Consider the following 17,431-nt stretch of genomic DNA (forward strand, 5'->3'; position numbering starts at 1 on the left):
ATGCTGATAGCTATTTGGATCGCCATTGCCAGGCTTTAGTGAAGTGGTACTGTTTCAACAGTACATCATTAGCTGAGAAAGATTTGAGATATTTTAAATAGTTATTTTATTCATTAGAATGAACAGTTATGGGAGGCCAGTTCAGAGTTTTCAGCAGAACACGATACTATTTTGATTTGGTATCAGTATAGAACTGATGAAATGGTTGTAACTAATATACTGAGCGTATGGCATAATGTTATATAGTTGTTGTAAAGAGATCTAAACAAATGCAAATTTTAATAAATAAATAGCAATAATTGCTCACTAATGCCAGTATTCTTAAAATGTGTCGGTTTCAGTTATCAGTGACAGCAGACTTGTGAGCTCTTTGAAAATGAAATTTATAGTGGCAGAATGTCCTATCCAAGGGTTTTAGTAGTGAGATCATTATTTATGTGCCATCGTTATGCATGGATTTTTAGAAGTCCCCTAGGAAGATTCCATGTAAATGTGTAAAGTAACACTAAGGAAGAGAGGGTCTTTTCTCCATCCCTGAAAGGAGGCAATTTCATCCAATGCTTCGCAGGCTCCAGAGAATTGGGGCTCAAATGTGATTTACAACTGCAATGATGGATAGAAGAGGATGAACTTTGGGAATGGGCTGTGTTCTCAAATAATTGTTGGCCCAATTTGAAATCTAGGTCCACCTTGTTGTTGATGATTGCATAATTTTGGTCCCAGGTGCCATCATTTTCTGTGGGCATAATGGGGTTCAGCATTTATTTGCCTGTTAATTAACAGACTTTAATAATCATTAAACCCTCCAGCCCTCCCCTGGAGAGATGTCGACTTCAAAGGGCAATGAAGAAAAGAGTGTCCTTCTGGAACAGTAAGTGAAGGAAACCTGTGATGCTCCATGAGGAGCCGAATGTGCTGCTTGGACAGTTGTTGAGGGCAAAGCTGTGGGGTTTGGCTGGTTGGCCTCCTCATGGGAGTCTGATGGTCCTGTTCTCTGAGAGCCCCACATAGCATGGGCTACTTCAGAGTTGAAGGAAAGTGGCTTGTTGTTCCTTGGGACCCGTCAAGAAGCCTTGCTCAAATCTTCCCTCCCTGCAGGGTGCAGCGCACTGTTTTTGCCGAAGGAGCTACCTTGAAGACAGCCAAGGAGTTCTTGGTGCGCAATACTCGCTCCATGCACAGAAGGCAAACTGCCTTGAGAGCAGCAAAGCAGCATTGGTCTTTCGACCCACAGAAGGCACCAGGGACCGCTCAAGACTTTGGACGCTTCCAGCGGCTGGATGGCGTATGCAAGAGCCTGGAAACGGTGAGTTGCAGCCCTGGAAAAAAATGGCCTGATTCTGATTAAGCCTGCTGGGTAGTGGTGGTCAACCTTACAGGGTGGGTGAGGAGACACAGACTGACCCTCCCTCCTGGACTCCAGCACGGTAGACAAGCTGGATTTGTGCTATTCTCCAAAGAGAATTGGTTGGAAGGGAAGACTGTCTTACAGTGTGGTGGATGTGCACGCCTGTGCCCATCTTGGCATTTGCCTCTTGGAGGAATTAAAGCAGCTCTTTGGCAGTAGCCGTTCTGCTGCAAGTCAGGGAGGAATGGAACAACAGCAGCAGGTGGAAGCAAGCCGTAGAGCAGGAGCTGTGTGGGTGTTTGCACCCATAGGGTTCCCATAAACCTTGTGCGTTTCATTTATTGTCATATAGACAAAAAATCTGAAAGGTTCAGTACAATAAAATCACCCGGCAAAATCTGACAATTAAAATATTGTTGTATAACATTCACAAATCCTCACTGTGTGTTGCAGAAACCTGGCTTCTCTCTCCAATTTATCCCCATCCTGAGACAACACTGTGTGTTTCATTTTGGCCTTGACATTTCACCATTCTTACTTGTTTGTTTGTTTGTTTGTCCACTCTCAAGGCACAATGCAAACAATACTAAGTGAAATAAAAAAGCAGCAGAAAATTAAAATCGTGGCAGAGTTAAAACTAGCTCAAAACACACTTTTTAAGGCCGGGGGGAAATCAAGCGGCATATGTTGGTTCTTTCACTGCCATTGTCAGCAGTGCTGATGCTGAAAAATAACGAGATGGTTCCTCCTCCCCAGGAAGAGAAGACGCTGGATGAGATGAACAACACCATGCAGAAGGGGAAAGGGCTGGTGAAGCAGACCGAGGAAGTGCTGAGTCAGCTGATGTCCTCGCTGGAAGAGGTATCTCCACATTGCTTGAGCCATGCCTTTTCTTGCAAGCCAGAGTGGAGAAGAGGTGTCAGGAGTAGAGCCCACCGAAGCAACTGGTCCAAGATCTTGCCAGGATTGTCTTGGGAAGGAACCTTAGCTGCTTTCCAGGGTGTAAATCCCCTGGGGGTGCTTGAGCCACTCTGCTTCCATTTGTGCTTTCCGACGTGGGTGGCACTGTGGTCTAAACCACTGAGCCTAGGGCTTGCCAATCGGAAGGTTGGTGGTTCGAATCCCCAGAACTGGGTGAGCTCCCGTTGTTCGGTCCTAGCTCCTGCCAACCTAGCAGTTCGAAAGCACGTCAGTGCAAGTAGATAAATAGGTACCGCTCTGGCGGGAAGGTAAACGGCGTTTCTGTGCGCTGCTCTGGTTTTGCCAGAAGCAGCTTAGTCATGCTGGCCACGTGGCTCAGAAAAACCATGTGTGGACAAACGTCGGCTCCCTCGGCCAGTAAAGCGAGATGAGTGCCACAACCCCAGAGTCGTTTGCGACTGGACTTCACTGTCAGGGGTCCTTTACCTTTACCTAATAGGGGTGCCTGCTATCTTTGGACCAACCAGTGGCCATCTTTGTCTTCCAACCTGCCTGGAATAGCATGGAGTTCAGCTTGTAGAAGAACTGGAAGAGGCCAGTGGCCCATCTAGTCCAACATCCTGTTCTAACAGTGTATGACCAGATATATGACCAGATGCCTCTGGGAAACCCAGAAGCAGGACAGGAGCCCCAGAGCACTCCTGCTTTGTGAGTGTGTCCTGGAAAAGGCCAAAATGGGGAGTAGCTTTTAGGATCTATCCTCTGGGGGTAGGGAGAGAGTTTCCATCCCTACTTCTGCCAGACACCTTGAACCCCCGTTCAAGGGTTCAATCCAATAATTCCTCATAAGGAAAAGTAGAATTTGTGAGTAAGGGACAAGTTAAGCTGGTTATTTTATAATGGTTTTTATGGGAAACATTTCAATGGAGCAAAATAAAATGAATATTTAAATAATAAGGAGCAGGGGAAGAGACACGTTAGTTGTGAGAACCTGAGTTTGCATCCTTTTTCCTGACTGCTTGGAAAAGTTGGCCCTGGAGCCTCTGCTTTGCCTTCTAGCTGGCAGGAAGTGCTCACTAGAGTTGTAAGGAAATCCTCTTTCCTTCCCCCAGCTCTCTGATGAAGATACACTGAAGGGAATGGCCTGCAAGAAGGTGGTGACCTTTGATGTCACTGACTCGGAAGACACCAGCGGTGTGATGAACACGGATGAACCTCTCCGCAAAGGTAAGAGTTCGTTTTTTCGAAAATGCTCTGAGCGACATCACAGTACCAGCATTCAGTGTCTTTTTGCCCATTTTACACCAACCTGCCATCTGTCAGGTGCCCCCTAACTAGCTGTGTTTTAGAGGGAAACATGTTAGAAGTTCCTTTGGCAGTGAAATGGGTCTGGTGCTTTCCCTTCCTCTTGCCCTGCCCCAGTTCTCAGCCTCTCAACTGGGAGATGTTGCCTTCCATTTTGTCAGCACTCCCTCCCTTCTGCTCTCCTGGGGTGACCAGAAACGCCGTGTGGCATTTTGGGGTCAGCACATTTCATGATATGAGGTGAGAATATTCTCTGCTAGAAAATTCTCCGGAGAATATTCTCCACAAACTGTAAATTCTAACGTAAGAACCAGTTTTACAACCCACATTTAAAAAATCTAGTAAATAATAAGTCAAGTTGTGATATTGCCAGTGTAAGCAATGAATAATGATTTTTTTTTGATCCAGTTACATTACTGAGCATTGTGTCATTCACCATTGGCAATTCTGAAATGTGAGCTGCAGAAAACTTTTTTTTTCTTTTCTAGTTTTAAAAATTCTATTCATTTAATTCGATGAACATTTGAATTCGTATGTATTTCAACTATATGTAATAGCCTTTTTTTGTATTTTGGTGTGACCTTATTCTTAGCAATTCTATACCCTTGGCCATACACTGTGATTATTATTTTTTTACAATAAGTAGCTTTAATGCTTTATACACTTAAAGTACCTAGGCCTATACAGTTATGTGCAACAGCATGTGAGGTGGCCTTGATTTAAACAGTTGACGTTTCTATATTTTTATTTAGTACCAGTAACTGGTTTTTGCAGTGCCATTCAATGGTACAAGATGCCATTTAGCAGAGACTGACATACTGAAATATATTATCATATAATGATAATATATTTAATGTTAATGGCTTCTTTTTTATAGTATGCATATAGTTTTGTTTATCAAACTGTGTTTAATCACCAACAGTTATTAAGCATTAGAGCGGGGGTCAGCAAACTTTTTCAGCAGGGGGCCAGTCCACTGTCTCTCAGACCTTGGGGGGGGGGGCGGACTATATGTTGAAAAGGGGGGGAAAGGAATGAATTTCTATGCCCCACAAATAACCCAGAGTTGCATTTTAAATAAAAGGACATATTCTACTAATATAAAAACATGGTGATTCCTGGACCATCTGTAGGCTGGATTTAGAAGGCGATTGGGCCGTTAGACCTATTAGAAGCACAAGATAGCCTATTACTGGATTTACTTGTATCAAACCTTAACATGCCAATTGTATTTTTTTACTTATCCTATAATATGTACCTGTTCTAATGGAAGAATAAAATATGATTTAACTACTGAGTTTTCTTATACCAAACCTTAACACGACAATTACTGGTGCCATCAACTTAGCATGGTTTAACTTTAACTATAAGACATGTTTTACTTTTTAATTTGATATTTGCAAGTGACAAGTAGGCTTCTGCTTATATATTTTCTCTGTGGTTCGTTAGTGGCAGGCTTAGTGATTAATGTGAGTCATTCACATTGAATTTTCAATTTCAAGTTTGGTGCAAAAAAAAAAAAAAAAATCAAAGAATGTGAATTTGCTGCATTGCCCCATTGAATAAAAGTATCTGTACAGTTTTTGGTTGCCATCTGAACAAGTTTACCCATGAATTAACATGTATATTAACTAATTATATCATTTTCAATGCATTAAATTTATATCATTTTCAGTGCTTTAAAATGTATATTCTACTTTAAATGAAAATTCTGTAATATTCTCATTAATCAAGAATATTCTTGAGAATTTAACATCACTAAGCACATTCTCACTTGGCTACTGAGCTTTGCACACCTATCCTAGGAAGCCACGATAAAGTCCAACCTTGCCTCTTTTGTCCAGGGATGGGGTGAACTACTTGGACTCTGCCTGTCGTGTGTGAGCTGTGGGTTGGTTTCAGACTTGCAGGTGAAAAGGTTCTCTACTGCATAGTCTCTAGCTACGTCACTCTCTCTCTACCTCTCTCCCCACAGTGGCTGACTTGAAACCGGACCACCCGTTCCTCCACTTTGATGAGATCCAGTACCTGGCCAACTCGCTGCAGCGCCTCACCAGTGACCTGATGGTTGTCCTCCAGCACCTGAGTTCCTTCTGCAACCAGCCGCTTCCCTTCTTCACTTCCACCCAGGGTCCCGCCTCCACATTGCCTAGAGATAGAGTTCCCATAGCTACCTGTAACCCTCTGGCAGATTCCCATTCTGCCACACCGTCTGTACCCAGCACTATCCCCCAATGGGTCTGGGCTGGCTCAGGTCCCAGCCCCTCTGCTCCGGCAGGCCAGTCAGTGGACGCCATGCTGATGGAAAAGTGGCGCAAGTATTTCCCAGGTGAGAATGTGTCAGTGTTTTGTTCTTTTGGAGTATTCGGAGGGTCCTAATGGCAGTTATGAGCCAATGGGAAAAGGCAAATACACATGGAGTGGAGGGGGCTTAGGGCAGAGGTGCAAGGAGAGAGAGGTTTCCTTCTTTGGTTTTTGAATGCAGCAACAACACCTAATGGCCTGAGATCTTCTTTTCCAAAGGGGAAGTGTGATACTGGCTGTTTCATTTTTCAGTCCCTTTGCTAATGGGGCCTAACATAGAATTTGCCTTTTGCACGGCTTCTGCACACCAGATTGACATCTTCATTGAGCTATGCACCATGGCCCCAAGGTCTCATTCCTGGTTAAAGGTAAAGGGACCCCTGACCATTAGGTCCAGTTGTGGGCGACTCTGGGGTTGCAGCGCTCATCTCGCTTTATTGGCCGAGGGAGCCGGCGTACAGCTTCCGGGTCATGTGGCCAGCATGACTAAGCCGCTTCTGGCAAACCAGAGCAGTGCACGGAAACGCCGTTTACCTTCCCGCCGGAGTGGTACCTATTTATCTACTTGCACTTTGAGGTGCTTTTGAACTGCTAGGTTGGCAGGAGCAGGGACCGAGCAACAGGAGCTCACCCCGTCGCGGGGATTCGAACCACCGACCTTCTGATCGGCAAGTCCTATGCTCTGTGGTTTAACCCACAGCGCCACCTGCGTCCCCATTCCTGGTTAGTTACTGCCAGTTCAGACTCCAGAAACATATATGTGAAATTAGGAATTTTTGACCCGGTATTCATCACTTTACATTGGCTTACATTGAACTGCATTCGCCATTTTTTACGGTTTTTGTTTCATTGGGTGACCAACTTGTTTGCAAGAGAACTTTTTGCTCTTTTCTGTTCAGCCTGGGAGCTTGAGAGCCCCTCCCAGACAGAGGAGTCACTTGACAAGCCAGCCCTGCACCCTGCAGGGACCCTTGGAGGTCCTTGAATGCCCTGCTTCTTCTCTCCTTAAGAGGGAAAGCAGGAGTTGCTTCTGACCCATGCGCATGCACGGCAAGTGGCAGGGCAGTGGTAGCCTGGCAGTCCCATGTTGAGCTAAAAACTGATGCTCTCTTCTGTTTCAGGCAGGTTCCCTTTGTCCTCTGGAAGTCCTGGACCTCTGGATGGCACGCTGGGCTACGTGTCACCTGGGTAAGGCATTTTTATACTGCTGACAACTGGCCAGTCAGGCTAAATAGTTGGATATTCTAAGCAGGGGAGGCCAACTCTCAAGAAACTGCTATCTACTTTCAGAATTAAAACTAGCAGTGATCTATCCCTGTTTTGGGGGGGGGGGTTCATCTGAAGGTTGTTGAGCCTTTTTAGGGTGGGGTTTGGGGGGGGAGTTCTGTTTTTCTGGGGTTAAAGGCAAGGGACAAAGGGGTAAAGTCACTCACAAACAGATGACTATGGATCAAAACAGCGGCATAGAGAAAGCTCTGTCTTCCCTTCCAGAGATCATACAACAATGGAGGGGGAGCTGAGGGAGCATGGCAGGAGTCAGTTTTAGCGACGTTAAGGAAAGGGAGCCAGGGATCGACTGCGATCCACCAAAACCTGACAGGGATCTACCAGTAGATTGTGATCGACCTGTTGGACATCCCTGTTCTAAGGCACTACACCCTGTTCTAGAAGAATCATTTTGTCTTGTGAAATGCCCTTCTTCCCCCTTCCCTTCACATTAGGGGAAGTGGGAACACCTTGTATCTGAAAGGGCCAGCAGCACATTCCTTGGAGAGGGCAGTGGCCTGGGATGTCTCATTCTCCCTAACCACCTCCTCCACCACCACCATGCTTGACTGCTGCACTACCTCATTAGGGCACTTGGTTGATTCTTGTTGGCTACTGTGAGAACAGGATGTCAGACTAGGTGGGCCACTGGCCTTATCCAGAAGGACCATTCTTCTGATCATTATTCATCCCCCCCCCTCTGCTTCTTGACAGTGAGCAAGTCCGCCTGCTCCAACGCCGTGGGGCAGAGAAGCCGAACATCCAGAGCATGATCGAAGCCAACAAGAAATGGCTAGAAAGCTTCAAGCAGGATTCCAGAGTGTATCCTTTTGTTCTTGCCTGGCCTCTCTCTTAGGACCAGAACCTCAAAGCACTTAGTTGCCTGCTCAAACTTTAGCAACCTCCCCAAAGAAACAGAGAGCCTGCAGAAACGATGGTTGAACCCATCTATATGGGTGGGTGTTAAACAATCCAGCTATACATTCAGTCTGTACTTGGCCACAGTTTTCCATGTATTGGTAACCTCAAGGTTGGATTACTACAATGAACTCTGCGAGGCTATCCTTGAGGTTGGTTGAGCTGCTGCAGAACAAGCTACTCCCCAGCATATAGCGCCTTGCTTGTGGGACTTGCATTGGCTCCCAGTCTGCTACTGGGCCAAGTTCAGCGTGTTGGTGCTAGCATGTAAGGCCCTATACAACTCAGGACTAGGCTACCTGACAGGCTGCCTTATCTCTTATAATACCCAGTAGGTCACTGCTGTCACTGCAGAAGAGTTTTTCTTAAAGGTTCCCAAGAGATCAGCAGCCTGCTCCACAGTAACTCGCAGCAGGTCTTTTAGTGTGGCCCTGTTCTGTGGAATGATAGGTTCCCACGATCTGCACTTTCTGAAAAGCAAATGTGGACATTTTTGTCTTTCCCAACTGGGTGTCTACTTGGTACTGTTTTAAAGTTAAACCATTTTATTGCATTGTGCACATCACCTTGAGCCTTCTAAAGCAGTATAGCGGGGGGGGGGGGTGTAAGCAGGGAATTAATTTCTTGATAGCAGAGGGCGCAGTCTGAGCTGCCTCTCATGGCTTCCTGTAGCAGTTTCTGGCACTCCTATGCAGTCAACCATCACTGTTAAGGATTGCTGAGCTACATCACCTTTGTCATGAGTGGAATGCATCCTCAGCCTCTGGTCCCCTCTGCTTTGTTCTTTGACTTTTCCTTCACCCAGACCGCCAGCCCTCTCCTGCCAAGTCCCTCAAAGCCCTTGACCAGCAGCACTGGTTTGCTGCAGCTCAGACTGGACAAGAGCAACCGACTCGAGGTCTACAACTTCTGAACCACTGGGCGAAGTCCAGCTGAAAGGCAGTTCCCAGCAGCAAAGACTTGGGAGTTCTCCCTGCTTGACAATACATGGCATTTCCCCTGTACCTGGCAGCCTCCTTGCCTGCTTTCTTGAGCCGTGTCCGGGCCATCGAGCCTGGCTCTTTGAAGAGAAGGGCAGCTGCAGGAGATTTGCCTGGTCCAAATGCACAAGACAGGCCATGAATTCAGTAGGGAAAACAATCAAAGCATTATTAACCAGTAGCTTTCTGGTTGGTCTTCTGTTAACCCAAGGAAGTGCCCGGGAGGTGAAATCACTTTCCTTGAGGGAAGGAGGTGATAATTTCTCAGAGGAGGAGAGTGCCTGAGAGCATGAACAGCAAAATGGCAAAACCTTGAAGCCTTGAGCTGCTTGGCCTGTGCTGCTGCTTCTGCCTCTGCCTCTCCCAGTCCTGAATGCAACAGTGTCTTCTGGCTATTGGCTTCTATTCCAAAAGATTTTTATCTGAAGCAAGTCTTGTCTTCCAAAGCTGCAACACACACACACTCACAGCCAGCCAGCCAGCCCAGATATCCTACTTTGGACTTGGGTGAGCAGTTTGCAACTCTTACGAGGGCAGAGAGCAGTGGATGCTGAAGCAGGCAAGAAAAGCTGGTTGCACTTGAATTTCCTAGTTTGCCGAATCTTCCAGTTTTCATTGGGTCTCACAGGCTCCCTTCCCTGCTCAGGTTTTCTAGCTTTCCAAGCAGCAGAGTTGGCTGGGCAAACGCTGCTGAGGGCTACAGCAGGGGCTCTCCTGTATTCCCAGCTGGTGCCAGAGCCACATGTTCTTGTGCTGGAGCCACAAAATCAGGTGGGCAGCGGCCACATGTGAACTCCAGTGTACCTACTGAAAGTAGTGGAAGCTCCTTGCCGAAGCTTCCTCTGGAAAATTTAACCTTGTGTGTGTCCCTCATTTTTTTTAGGCCAGATGTCTGGCTGCTGCCTTACTTTTGAGGTTCCAGCTGGCTCTGGCTTTTAAGGCACAAAGAGGGCAGCATGCCCCTAGAGCTGGTGCTTCAGCAACACCCACGCTCAGCATGCCCAGGGGCTCCTCTCCATTCTCTTCCCTCCGTTCCTGACATTTCTCCATGCAGATCTCTGCTGCGAGTTGTCCTGCTGCTCTCCTGTGGTTCCTTCACAGCACCTTATAGCTTTATGAGGGTCCCCTTTGGAGTGTACCCAGGCAATAGAAAGGGCTTACATCCTTGTCTTGTGTCAAAGTGTGTGTTATGGCAAGAGAACTGGTGTAGGCCGTCAGCTACTGGCTGTATTTTGTATACCAATTAAATGGACGCTTGTACATCTGTGTTGGTTTTGCCCCTTTTTTTCTCCACTGCATTAGATCTAGTGGGTATTTGCTCCCCCTTCTGCCCTTTCACCTGGTATCCCCCATCCACTCACTGTTTCTTGAGCCTTCCACTTTTCTAGCTGCCAGATTTCTGTTCTGCAGTCAATGCAGAAGCCCTCATGGAGGATGGTGACGGAGGAGCAAGTTGCTGTTACTGATAGCTACATCCACAAACATCTGAAAAATGTGAAATGTACTCAAACCACACTGCCCTTTTGCTGGCTACGGAATTCTGATAAGCCATAGATAGAGAATCCCTTTATTGGCAGATTTTTTTTTGTACGCTTCCTCTGTTTTCAGTGGCAATGCATCCCCTTGCTCGGAGTGCAATCCCTGGGAAAGCAAATAAAACCACAAGCCTCCCTCTTGACTCCTAATCCCTGATCTGCGCATCTACTCCTGCCCAGTGCTTTCCATGTGTGTGCGAGACAGAGAGTGAATGGGAACGTGACGCTCTTTGGGCCTAAGTGTTTGGGGATTAGAGGCTCCCAAGGGCAGCAGGTTTTTCAAATAGGACAGGCCTTCTCTCTAAGCTCATTAGGACATTTGGCAGCGGCTGGCCCTGTTGACGCACCAGGAGTGTGGCTCGTCACGGACTGACCTGAGGCACGCTGGCCTTCTGTGGGGGGCCTCTTGACTTCTCCCACCATGCTGGGGACATTGATGACAGCACTTTATTTCATGGTGAAAGCATTGGGTCAGGTCAGTACTTCTTTCATTCTAGAGCAAGGCCTTAGGAAGTAATGGCAGAAAGCAAAGCAGAAGATGGTTCCCTTCCCTGTGGTTTATTTGGGCATGGGAGGGGGGATTAGTTTTTCTGTGATATTACTAGAAAGGAGGGTGCCGGTTCTATCCAGCATGGCATTCCTGAAAGCTGGAGCTCGAGGCTTCATTCTAGGAATTTTATCTATTGCAAGCTGGGTGTTGCCCAGCAGTACCATGTGTGATACCAACAGAGGAGCAAGTGGGGCAGCTTGATATGGGCTGCTGAGGTGGGGGGCTCCAGCAGCTGCAGGGCCATGCCACCACCTTACTGGAGCTTTTGCGCAAACTGCAAGCCTCTGGCTGCCCCAAGCTTCCAAGTTGCAGGAAGAAGAGTTTGCTGTTTCCCATCTGGATGACTTGCTTGAGGGTCCAGGCGCTGCCTTGGGGCCCAGCTTCCCTCTTGTCTGGCTCTTGCTAAATCCCGTGTAGGTGGGCTTGCCTCTGTGGCCCAAGAGGAGACTCTGCCAGAGAGGCCTCGAGGTGCTGGGCAAGCCACTCGGGGACCCTTTGTTGTCAGGAATCGATGCTGAAATTGCAGTCCCATAAATGGTAGGGCTGCTTCTATTTTTCTGCTGCACCAGGAGATTCTGGACTGGGCATTGTGGTTTCTTTGTCTTCTGAAACATGGGGGTCCCTCGTGATAGTGACACCTGTAAATGGGTAAAAGTAGGGGGTATGTTGGAGGGGAAGGGACAAGGTGGAGCCCTGGTTTCGCTTAATATGAACCTGTACTCTTCTGCCTTCTGCCCAGCTTGGCAACAGCCTGTTCCAGGAGGAGCCGCTGCCCTACCTTGTCCACCAGCCCTTGCCATGGCAGGTCCAGTGTGTGACTCCGGGTCGCCGTGCCAGCAGAGACAGTGGGGTATGTGTCTTTTCCTACTAGTGACGGCCACTGGAGGCTTTGGAAATGAGCATGGCTGTTCCCTTTCAAACTTGGGTTGGCCCCTCTGTCTGATGAAGATGGATGCAAAGAGAAGGGCAAGGGAGGCAAAGGCTCAGTTCCTGGAAAGGTGTCAGGATATTTGGAGGGAAATGCTGCAAATGAAAGCCAAGAGAAGGAGGAGGAATAGGCCCTTTTGAGGGGGAGGGGGCTACAGAAGAGGATGCTGCTAGTTGCAGCACAGTAGCTATTGTGGCTCTCCCCCCCCCCTTAAGGCAGTTCTTAAGGCAGAATATGGAACTGTTCATGCATGAATATGCATGAAGACTCTCTTGGTCCATGTTGCTGCAGCAACAGTGATTTTTAACCCTGAGCGAAAACCAGACCAAACCCACTTGGGTCTTGTTTCCAGCTTGCTTGAAACTTGTACTCAGCAGTTGATGCTGGGATTGCTTCAATAACCAGACTTAATAAAGGGAAGTGCCACCAGAGGCCTCTCCCCAGGGTCCCTTTGTAACGGGGTCAAACTAATTCATGCTCAGGAACATCTGTTATCAGCAGCTACTACCCAGGTTGGTGACATGCAGCTTTCCGGCTGCTAAATGCTGCGGGGTCATACAATGGGGGTGGCTCTTTTCATATTGCTCTGCTTGTGCACTTCTCTGGAGGAAGACTGGCCAGCAGTGATCATGCTGGCCCTTTGGCTGAGCACCACAGTCCCCCCTTGTCTGTCTGTTTAGACTTTGCTTCTTCTTTCCAGAAAGGTGGGTGTTCTCGGCAGAACAATATCTACGGGGTCGCAGGACGAAGAGGTGAGAGTGCTGCAAACTCAAGGTCAACAGGCACTGAGTGCCGGGGATTTCTAACTAGCCTGCCACTGCTTTTGGTGTATGAAGGAGCCTCTCTTTAAATGAAAAATAAAAAAGCAGGCACCCCCCCCTCCACACACACACTGCTTTCCTCCAGCATTTATCTCAATCAGTGGATCTATTCAGACCTTGCTGGATTCTTCCCCCACCCCCAAAAACACACACACACACACACACACTTTGTGCATTCAGATGCTTCCCTCCTCCATGAGACATCTCCCTGCCTGCCCTCCAATGCCCGTGGCCACACCTCACACCCCCTTTGGTATAGCTGGACAATTTGCAGCCATGGTTCAAAGTCATGTCCTGAGCAAATAGGCTTTTCATGTTGCTATTCTCAGTGCCTCTTGCATGATAATCGGATTAGAGGTGGTGAGCTGGAATGGTGGGTGCAGAGAATGCACTCTTTTTCTGCAAGTGACCAAATGAGATTAAATTTGTAATGTCCACAGAGAAAATTAAAGAGTAGGGTTGTTGTTGTTTTTTTAACAAAACACTGGTGAACAAGCTAGTCAGGTCTCTCGAGTTGATGTCACTAAATTCCATATTTTTACTCCCCCTTCCCCCTTGATAGTGGGTGGTAACTTCTGCTCCTGCCATGCTTTGGCGTGATGGGCTTTTTGTGAAGTTGCATATTTTTTTAAGGGAAGGGGAGAGCTTGGCCTTGCTACACTGATAACTGCATGGGCGCAGGGAGACTGAGTGCAACATGGGTGCAACAAGGCAGGGCTTGGAGTCAAACACTTTGCAGGAAACAACCTTTGTCCCCAGAAGAATGATACAGACCTGGCTTTGAGTGATCACTCCAAATTGGAGTGTGGTCTATAGAGGAGTCTATTCTACTTTGGCATCCCGCATCGCACAGCTACCTTGTACAAGAAGCCAAGGAGGCAGCCCTATGCCATGAACTAGGCTGCCCGCACCATAGTAGACTTGAGCTCGGAATAGGAAAAGGCGAGAGGAGCTTCTTTGCTTGGCCAATTGCAGCATAGTCTCTGCACTAGGTGGAAGCAGCTATACTACTGAAGGGCTTTGCCAGAATGTCTCCTTCCCAAAACAAGCCTACCTTCAGACACCGGGAGTTTACTAATTTTTTTGCAGAGTGTTGTCTTTTAATTGATTTTACCTGTTTGTATTTTGTCTGGTTATTAAGTTGCTTTGAGATTCTTTTGTGAAAAGCGACAAACAGATGCTTAATAATAATAATAACAACAACAACAGTAATATATTCTGTACAGCTGGAGGTGGGAAGACGCTTAAGGTATTGCATTCCAGGCTTCCCCTCCCCCCTTTTGGGGGGGAAGCACAAAGAGACCTGCTTTGTGTTTTTGCTTTTCTCGGCAGCACCATCTGCTCCTAATACGCGTGGCTGTGCAGTTCATGCTGCAGATCTGCAGTCTGGCGGGGGTGGTCTCCAGTCGCCTGCTGGTATTAGAGCCCTCCTCACCTCAGGTGCTAAAGTTGGAGGCCTCCCAGCCCCACAGATCACACATGAGCACACCACCTTTTCTAGAGCTGTCTCTGGGGCCTAGCTGTAGCCTAGAAGAACACCTTCAACCATGACGTTGAAGGGGGACTTGGATAAGCACCCATTCTTTGCAAGGACAGTGACCGACGTAAGCGTTACACTAAAATGCTCTGCTCTGTCTGCCATCTCGTTGCTTTGCTACCTCCATTGTGTCACTTGCAGGGTGAGGGTGTTCAGCCAGCATCTCCCGAGCCAGACAGTTTTAGGCAGAGAGCAGCTTTCCTGTAGGGCAGCTGGCTGGGAGATGATGCACACTGGTCATTGTGTGAGGCAAGAGTAGTGCCTTGGACTTTCAGGGACATCTCAGCAGCAGGGGCAACCCACTGCATGCCCTCAGCATTTCAGTTTACAAGGACAGCCTGAATGCTCCAGGTGTTGTCTCGCAGGAGCAAGGGCGGTCCATGATCCTTGGCAAGCTCTCACTGCAGACATGCTTCCAAGCGCATGGATCCTGTGGGTGGGAAGCTCAAGTAATCATTACCATGAACATCCAAATACGGCAAGGGACCCACACTGCATCTCTACTCCCAGCTGAACTTCGCCTCTTCAGTTCTGGCTTGTTTTCTGCCTTCTCCATCCTGGCCCAGGTGGTGTTGGCTGCTCTGATTTTGCCAGCAATGCCCTTTCTCCTAGTGAGCTGTCCTTCCCTTGTATCCCTAGGTGACTCCAGCCCTGTATCCAGCAGCAGGAGCGAGGAAGTGAGTGATCCAACCGAGAGGGCAGCTGTGACCATCCAGACTCACTATCGTAAATATCACCAACACAAGCATGGAAAGTAGAAGCCAGCTTCCGCCATATTGGGAAGCAAGAGAAGGATGGGTTTTGGAGAAAGGGGTGGGTGGGACGAAAGGGGGAAAGACCCTTGTGTGCTAGTAAAGCCTGTCTTTACTCAACTTTTGGACAGCTTTTCTGTATAGCCGAGTGTCTTGAAGTTTTCTGCCATCCTCTAAAAATGCGTTGCAGTCTCTAAATCACACATAAGGGGCCCTGACCACTTTGTGAGTAAGACAACTGCTGGATGGGGATGGCCTTGTGCCACATTTGCTGATGGCTTTCTAGGTGAGGTTTTATTGCAAATTGGTGCTTAGGTGCAGAGCTTTGGTTAAGGATGAGCTACAGCACAGTGATAGAAGAGGCTAAATGTTTACCCTCCTTGAGTGGAGGGTGGCAGAATGCCATATCTGGGGCAGGAGGTTGGCCCTCTGGTATGGAACTAAGGGAAACGCTTCTAAAATTGGTTTTTGGAACATAGCCCTGTTCAATTTGACACTGTCTTGCACCACTGCCATCTTCTTGTGTGCAAACCTTCATGCCCTATGAAACTTGGTTGCTAGTAAGCAGGGCTAGCAGAATAGTTTAGGTGCCTGATGTATAAATGCCCAGCTATTTCCCCCACCTGTAGAAACAAAAAACCAAGACTGATGGTCATTTGCCCTTTATTGGCACCTGCCCATCAGAAGAGCTGGCTCTATTTCCAGGAAGCAAATGGCAGCATGTTGCCCCTTTGTGCTGTATAACTAGCCCCTTTAGACAAGCTGGATTTTACTTGCTTTGCATCTTAGAAAGGGAAACAGCCTTTCTAAGGCAGGTAGAATTTAATCTGAGCTTTTGAATAGTTGGTAATGTTTAAGAGAAGGTGTTTGTATAAAACTACGAACCGCTTCATGTGTGCGAGTTCACATGCTAGCTTCATGCAGTGACATGCACTGCCTTTTTAATAACTGTGCAGGTAAAGAACTACAGGGCATACCTCTGGGTCAAGTAAACTCTAAAACAGCGAGAGGTCTTATGCTATAGTGTCCCTTCTGACAGTTTCCTTCTCTTCTGCAGACGTTACTGCTGTCGTAAAAGGGAAGTTATTTTTCCCGTGTAACTCTGTGGATACCCCCACCTTGTGTGATCTTTTTCCACATTCAGGAGAGTTCTTGACTGCCCTGCATTACATGCCATTATGGATCTGGCCCCACCGCAAACAAAGGGCTCTGATGTTATAGAAACATAACTTTTATTGCACACTGCTGGCTTTTTGTTTTTATATAAAAATGTATTAACACAGAGGCAGATGCAACTTGAAGCAAATCCTATGGTTTTCCAAACAGTAAAACAACATGCAGTGTCTCAAAGGAGTCTCTTCAAAACCAACAGGGTTGCTTGATAGGGGGAGAGAAGAGAGCCACACAGTCTACTTCTGTGCTCTCTTCAAAGACAATGTGAAACAGCAAAACCTTCAGTGAAAAAGATTACCAAATGCTTTGCACCCTTGGCTGATTTCCCCCCTCAGGTTTGGAGAAGAAGAAAATAGTTTCATTTATACAAAAAAAGTCCATTCTGTACAAGAGCTTCTTTTATTTCAATATAAATAACTCAGGAAAAGAGTAAAAGTCTGTGTTGTCTTGTGTCCATTGCTACACCAGTGTATAGGATTTTGAGTAGGCGCCAGCTCCCTGTTTCTGGGACCTCCCTATACCAGAGGTGCTCATTTCTAGTAGCGAGTCTCTAGACCCCCCCATTTTGGTGTGGGGAGGCAAACGTGGCTCAGCACTGGGAGCAGCAGCAGGTTCAGTGCTTGAGGCAGGGGCAGCTACGGGTGCAGTAGCCGTGGTGGTGGCGGCAGCGGCAGCAGCGGCGGCGGCGGCGGCAGGAGGAGGAGGAGGAGCAGCACTTGCTGAGCCAGGCATGGCCAGAGTCCGCTGAGGTAAGGTAGTCGTGGTTGCACTCACATGGGGCACAGCCAAGGCTTTGCTGCTGGGGTCTAATGTTAGGTGCCTGGCCTGCGTGTGGTAGGCCCGGGCCAGGTTCCGGATGGAGGCCTCGCGGGGCGGCACTACTGGGCATGGGTCATGAAGGTCTGGCTTGCGGAAGAAAGTTTCGGATTTCATGTACAAAGGCAAGTTGCAGTAGTCGCCTGCAGAAAGAAGAGGGTGAAAGGAAAGGCAGCTTTCAGTCGGAACGTGCTCTGTCAAGCGCTTGGAAGCCTGCAAAGCCAGACCACATTCAGGGGAGAACACAAGCGGAAGGGGGACAAGCAGCCCAGTCCGT

General features: G+C 47.7%; 3 protein-coding genes across 7 annotated transcripts in view; 2 read left to right on the top strand and 1 right to left on the bottom strand.

The window, feature by feature from the left end:
* The window catches only part of CEP164 (centrosomal protein 164), a 39,308-nt gene extending 29,006 nt beyond the window's left edge, over positions 1-10,302 (top strand). For 3 of the 4 annotated variants that reach the window (XM_081844355.1, XM_081844356.1, XM_081844358.1), the window contains 8 exons: positions 810-871; positions 1,099-1,306; positions 2,105-2,209; positions 3,382-3,496; positions 5,550-5,903; positions 7,000-7,066; positions 7,859-7,966; positions 8,876-10,302. In XM_081844355.1, coding sequence (XP_081700481.1) covers positions 810-871; positions 1,099-1,306; positions 2,105-2,209; positions 3,382-3,496; positions 5,550-5,903; positions 7,000-7,066; positions 7,859-7,966; positions 8,876-8,975 — 1,119 coding nt within the window. In that variant the 3' untranslated portion in view covers positions 8,976-10,302. The remainder of the gene's footprint in view (positions 1-809; positions 872-1,098; positions 1,307-2,104; positions 2,210-3,381; positions 3,497-5,549; positions 5,904-6,999; positions 7,067-7,858; positions 7,967-8,875) is intronic. The other variant, XM_081844357.1, reaches the window with a different exon arrangement.
* Positions 10,303-10,433: 131 nt separating this feature from the next.
* LOC309331900 (uncharacterized protein) lies at positions 10,434-16,773 on the top strand. Its single transcript, XM_081844485.1, has 4 exons — positions 10,434-11,052; positions 11,867-11,977; positions 12,756-12,807; positions 15,053-16,773. Exons 1-4 carry the CDS (start codon positions 10,999-11,001, stop codon positions 15,169-15,171), a joined length of 336 nt encoding a protein of 111 aa, XP_081700611.1. The 5' UTR covers positions 10,434-10,998; the 3' UTR covers positions 15,172-16,773.
* The window catches only part of DSCAML1 (DS cell adhesion molecule like 1), a 56,246-nt gene continuing 55,529 nt past the window's right edge, over positions 16,715-17,431 (bottom strand). For both annotated transcript variants that reach the window (XM_081844361.1, XM_081844362.1), the window contains one exon: positions 16,715-17,297. In XM_081844361.1, the coding sequence (XP_081700487.1) occupies positions 16,798-17,297 (500 nt within the window). In that variant the 3' untranslated portion in view covers positions 16,715-16,797. The remainder of the gene's footprint in view (positions 17,298-17,431) is intronic.

This window comes from Podarcis erhardii (assembly GCF_964252035.2).
Source record: "Podarcis erhardii genome assembly, chromosome: 16".
NCBI classification, from domain to species: Eukaryota; Metazoa; Chordata; class Lepidosauria; order Squamata; family Lacertidae; genus Podarcis; species Podarcis erhardii.